The sequence below is a fragment of the Carassius auratus genome, chromosome 6 (genome assembly GCF_003368295.1).
Source record: "Carassius auratus strain Wakin chromosome 6, ASM336829v1, whole genome shotgun sequence".
Taxonomy (NCBI): Eukaryota; Metazoa; Chordata; class Actinopteri; order Cypriniformes; family Cyprinidae; genus Carassius; species Carassius auratus.
The window spans coordinates 19,360,730-19,366,729 of record NC_039248.1 but is presented as its reverse complement, the minus strand read 5'-3'; the positions used below and the strand labels follow the sequence as shown (position 1 = coordinate 19,366,729).

General features: G+C 38.9%; 1 protein-coding gene across 2 annotated transcripts in view; it reads left to right on the top strand.

Moving 5' to 3' along the window:
- The first annotated feature begins 1,289 nt into the window (after positions 1-1,289).
- sgip1a (SH3GL interacting endocytic adaptor 1a) overlaps positions 1,290-6,000 on the top strand; it is a 56,729-nt gene continuing 52,018 nt past the window's right edge. Inside the window, exons 1-3 of one of the 2 annotated variants that reach the window (XM_026264842.1) lie at positions 1,290-1,426; positions 1,527-1,551; positions 1,968-2,043. In XM_026264842.1, the coding sequence (XP_026120627.1) occupies positions 1,425-1,426; positions 1,527-1,551; positions 1,968-2,043 (103 nt within the window). In that variant the 5' untranslated portion in view covers positions 1,290-1,424. The remainder of the gene's footprint in view (positions 1,427-1,526; positions 1,552-1,967; positions 2,044-6,000) is intronic. The other variant, XM_026264844.1, reaches the window with a different exon arrangement.

Below are 6,000 nucleotides of genomic sequence, written 5' to 3'. Positions count from 1 at the left end.
CTGCAACAATATCCATTCAAATAGGTTTCTTTCTGCTTAGAAATACTGTGCTTCTCTATGTAACTCTTTCTCCTGCTGCCCCGTTATGAGAGCAGCCAAAGTCCATTTTCCTTGGCAATATATTAATAATAGTGACAAGCTGAATAAAACCTTGTCAAAGTGAGTTACAGAGAGAAAAAAAGACAGTTTGTGCTTATTTACATTGGGACTAGACCTTAATGCTTTTTGTAGCAACATGTGTAAACACACTGACACAAACACATGCACCTGCACGCTTGAAGGATACGATAGAGTCCACTGGGAGGTGTAGAAGGGCTATAGAGGTGGAGTGGGGGAGGGGGGTATTCACAGACAGCATCTGCTGTAATAGGGTGGTGGGAGTTTGGGTGTGTGTGTTGTGGTAATGCAAACTGTGAGGAGTTGACCACATTTTCAAGATTGAGGGGATGCCAAATGTAATTTAAAACTGACTCTTAACTGAAAACTGGGGTGGTATCCCCATCAAGGATTGGGTCACTATGGCCCTCTATACTCAACTTTTATAAATGTTTAAAATAAATGGCTAGACATTTATGGCCTGCAATGTGTTCAGACATGGGGAAGACTACAGACAGAGGGCGCTAGACACAGATAGTGACAAGAGAAAGAGATGCTCACATGGACCAGAGCATGACTTAGGTGAACAGAGGCTTGAGAATGAAACAGCATATCTAAACTGTGAGAAGAAAAAGAGTGTGTCATGTTGGAGAACAGCCCCACAGAATACACACATTTTTGTGTTTTTTAGTTCTTACGCACACTCAGTTTAAACATCCATATGCGATTATAAATACATTTTATAATCTCGTTTGCATTTTCAGTTCTTCACACAGTGTCTGTCTATTTTGAAACTGATTATAATGTTGTGAAATGTTATGCACCAAAGTCAGCATATTACAAAGATTTCTAAAGCTGAAGCTTTTCCAGCACAAGAATAAATTACCCTATATTATGTTTGATGGAAATAATCAATATAATTTTACATACATATAGTATATTTATACATAGTATATTTATATATAGTATAATAAATGCATTTTCATTTGGGGACTTTAAATATGTATTAAGTATTAAGAACATCTGAATTTTTTCATTCCATCCAACCTTTTTTTTTTTTTTGTCTTTTCATTAGTACGTTAATCTAAAGAGAGAGACCCACCTCCTCATATTAAATGAATCACCAACCCTCACACAAACACAGAGCCTCTCTCTCTCTTCCCCTCCTCCTCTGTCACAAGTCAGTGTATTTAGTGCTGGCTCCTCCCTTCACGGGGCAGCTACTGTTTCTGTCGGATGTAATGTCACATTGATTGATTTGCCACAGAGAGGAACAGGAAAATAGGCAGGCACGGGCTGCCAGCTGAGCCTCAGCGTCACATCAACAAATGTAACCGTGAAGAATCTCTATCTCGGTCATGTTCTTATGGACAGTTTCCTGTATTAAGCACCCAATGCCTCATTAATCCAGTTCTTTTCTGTTCTGGCAGGAGCGGCACGCTGCACCATAACAAGGTAAGTTCTGTGCTTGTGTGTGTGTGTGGGTTCGTGTATCTGAATTCCCAGTGAGGACGCTGACAGAAGCGTAGAACTGCTCCCCATGTGACATGCAGCAGTGCCCACGGGATTGGCTGAGCTGAACGATGACCTCAGCAAGCTTTCCTCCCTCCCTTTCTCTCTCCCTCCCTCTCTCTCCCTCCCTTCTTCTCTCTCTGTCTCGATCCACTCTGCTTTTTTTCCTGCCCTCTTTTGAGCATCCTTTGGTAATCGTGTAGACCACAGCCGCAGTGGCTAGCAGCAGCATCCATGGCCTAAACACGGAGACCTTAAACATCCACCGGCCTGTCGTACCAGGGACACGGGGACTTTAAAGCCACGGCTTGAAGTGTGCTCTGTATTTATTTTTTTACATCTCTCCATCTGGTAACCAGGGGCTTCTCTTCTGCCCTCCTCCCGATTCAGGCTCCTTGGAGATAGAGGAATGCAAATCTGCAATCATGATGGAAGGTGAGAGCTTGGTCTATTTTTATCTTATTGCCCCTTGTTGCGTGTACGGCCCGGTGTGCACTGGCTTTAAATGCCATAAGCTGTCCGCCTATTTTGAGTGGCTTGACATTCTGGTAACTCAGTATAGAACTGAAGGTGCTGGATATCTCAAATATAGACACACATAATCACATGCACACACATCTCATATGTATTGTAAACACACTAACATATATGTATTTGTACTCTATTGTACAGGCATATATCCTGTTTTTTTTTGTTTTTTTTTGTGCTTTTGCCTCACCCCCCTTTAGATGGCTTGTCTTTGTAAGGGATTACTTGGATTTTGCAGTTACGGCTTATGTGCCCAGCTGGCCGCCTCTGAATTCTCTTTGTATGTAGAGTTCACACACATACTCACGTATACATCATACTGTAACGCGGCACTTGTTTTTAAACGTGTCTGGTCAAGGCCATTTCTTTAAAGGGAGGTGTTCATGTGTGTAATTCAGTGTGTGCATGTGAACGCCACTGTCAGCTGTGTTTTGGAGGGAGAAATGGAATGGAGATTTTTATGTAAGAACATATCATTTATTTATAACATTAGATCAGATAAACCCAGTATCATGTCGCCTGTTCCCAAACACTGTTGTCTGTCCTTTTGCATGACTGGATCGTGTCGTTTCTGATGTTAATGCTGGATCAAATCTAATGGTTGAAATCAGAAGAATAGTGATCATTAAGGGAATCTGAGAATTAATAGTTTGTACAGTTTACCCTGACTAGAGTAAAATGGCACATATTCTTTGTGACATCAGATTGTGTGTGTGTCATCCACCCCTTTTATTTGGATTACAACTTGTGTTATGCAATTTATTGAGGCATGTGGAGAAATGTCAGAACAAACCATTTGCTACTTCCTCATTCACTCATTATGTATAACATTAAGTGTAGGTTGTGTATGTATAATATATATTTGTATATATAATATTTTTAATGCACAATATATTATGGCAAAATCTATTATGCAGATTTTACCTGCATTTTGTTACCATATGTTCCTATAAGGACAGTTAAATTACTAATATTGAGAAATCGCTCAAAGGGGTCATATGACGTTGCTAAAGAAAAAACGTTATGTTTTGTATTTGGTGTAATGCAATGTGTTTATGCGGTTTAAGATTTTAAAAAAATTCCACATAATGTATATTATTGTTGCTCCTCTATGCCCCGTCTTTCTGAAATGCGTAGATTTTTTCAAAGCTCATCATTCTGAAAAGTGAGGTATACGCTGATTGGCCAGCTATCCAGTGCATTGTGATTGGCTGAATTCCTTAAGCGTGTAACGGAAATGTTACACCCATTACCATGCTGTGATGTCATCACCTGGCACGACCAGAAAAAACAATAAAACCCATTACAAACAAGTCATTTGTGGGGACATAATTACTGATTATAATGACTTATACTATGTTTTTATGCGTTGTGTTGCGTCGCATATTGTGCCGCAAAACATAAAACCATGTCTGCATTTGTTATCGTAGAAACGACAAACAACAAGCGCTACTCTACACTGCTTAAAACTCGAGTTTGAATCTTCAGTGGCAAATGTAATAAAAAAAAAATGTACTTACAGTACTTAGAGTCAGAAACACCAGACTGTCCTTGCCAAGTTATAACTGCCCCACTTTATAAAACAGCCTTTGATCACAGACCTGTAGGCTAGTCTGCAGGCTCAGGAAACAGTCCTGCATAAAATGTGTCACACAGCATCACACATAGCAGGCTTGAGAACGGTGTGGCCGGCAGATTCGATGAAGGAGGCCCGGGCTGGACTCCGCATCGTCCACGGTCCCTGACAACCAATCCGGTGATCCACAGCACGAAGCTGATGCATTTGCTCAGCGACTAGCATGGATCAGCTCTAGGCATGACGAAGCGGATATGGTCCTCTTTTGGACGGCCAAACAAAGTAGTTTCGCTTTTACAATGAAACACAGCGTCTCAACAACATGGTGTTGGCAGCAACAACAATACTACAGTGAGAATAAAAGCTATGCCTTCTTTCTTTGAATGAACATTTGGGCGGTGTTATGCAAATCTCCCACATCATAATGTAGACACGTGGGGGCATGTTTAAACGAGGGCTTGGATAAGTCTTAACTTTTATAAAGAATATCTCTTTGGGTTTGAGACTTTAGTCTTTGCAACTTTACAGATCTTCTTTATGTACCAAGAGTTTGCAACGCTCTAAAGAAAAAGGAAAATGTTAATTGCATCATATGACCCCTTTAACATATTATGTCTTAATGAAACTATAAAACTGCAGAATGGTTCCTGTGAGGAATGGATTTATGGTTAGGAGATGAAAGTTATCATCTGATCAGTATAAAAACTTGAGTCAATCAAGGTCTCAGGCTTTAGGTGTTAGGTAACGCAGTAGCAAAAGTGATAGTGACTGTCACTATAGCCTCAAATAGATTTGGCATAGCGGTGAATCTCTTAGTGTGGATAGTACAGGCTTAGCAGTGCGTGGATTACCTGAAGGTGTAAAATAGGAAGGTAATCCACCTGGTGTTTTCAAAATCATGCTTTCATGCTTAGGGTTAGGGTTAGAGTTAGCTTCAACTCCCAAGCTATTTTTGTCTAAGCTAAGTTGAATGTCAAATGTCCACCTTGTTGAACTGTGGAAAATATTATAGGTGCATGTAGGGCTGCTAAGATACATTTTTGTGTGTGTGTGTAGAAGAAGAGTAAAAAGGCTTTTCCAGACTCATTTTGAGTCATAGTTCAGGTATTTAACAGCTATTTGTTTATGGTGCACTTAAAATTGGTTGTTTCTCTTTCATTCATTAAGTTCATTAATTGTGTGACTTGTTACATTACAGTGAATTATTGACCCTCTTTTTTGGATCCTCATGTAGATTCTACGTTTTTCCTCTCATCCTGTTCCCATCGTCTCATCTCTGCCCTAGACATCCCAAACCTTCTCAAGGATCATTAAACATAAATGTCAGATATATGGAACTCATAAAAAAGATCATTTTAGATACTAGAGTATATAACAAAAGCAATCTGACAATATAATATTGCTGTTTCTTATGTCATGACTTGACATGACGTGAAAAATATTGTAAGACGTTTAAGTTAACATAATTATTACTTTTGTTTTATCATATCTTCAAGATGCTGGTGTTGTTTTTAAACTAGCTCAGTGGCATCTGGTGCACTTTAAATTCCCCCGTGCACATTAGGGCACCACGTTTTTGACCATTAAATGCTTTTGTCCATTTTTTGCAATGTTACTTAATAATCAACATCTATTTATTGAAGGGAACAAAACAATTAGTCTGTGTCATTGTGACATTAGTGACCCTGGCAATGTATGGGTGGGATTAGACTGAGCTTTTAAATAGAAGGGTTGCCATATAGACTGCTTTAAATAGTGTCAGTGGTATTGATAGTATTTCCTGTACAGCAGAGGTTTGGCTCCACCCAACAGCACGTCAGGGATTTTCACAGAATTTAGATGATAAAATTAGCCATGTAGAATGGTAAATAAATAGGTTGTTAAGAGTAAAATATCATACTACTTGAAGAAAGCCTATAATAATATTGTTCGATTTTTTTTGCTACTTCTAAAGCAGTATGATTGCTGTTATTTGTAGCCTATGTAAGATAATTTATCATAATGCTATTTAGATTTTTTAAGTTATAACACCAAAATATATTGGTTTAAAAGGTTGCAGAATTGTAGATATTCCAGTTTGTAGGAAAGTGAGACAGTGCAGAAGTGAAATGGTGAAATAGCTTCCTGTAGTCTGTTAAAGTATTAACTGGGGAGTTTTGTCTGTGTGCCATGTGGGAGTCGTAAAAGATTAATTCCATTATGTCCTCTTGCTCTACTTTTAATGAATATATTAAATTGAGTAAAGACTAGCTTGAGTGCGTATTTGTTACTTTGTGTAGGAGGCTTAG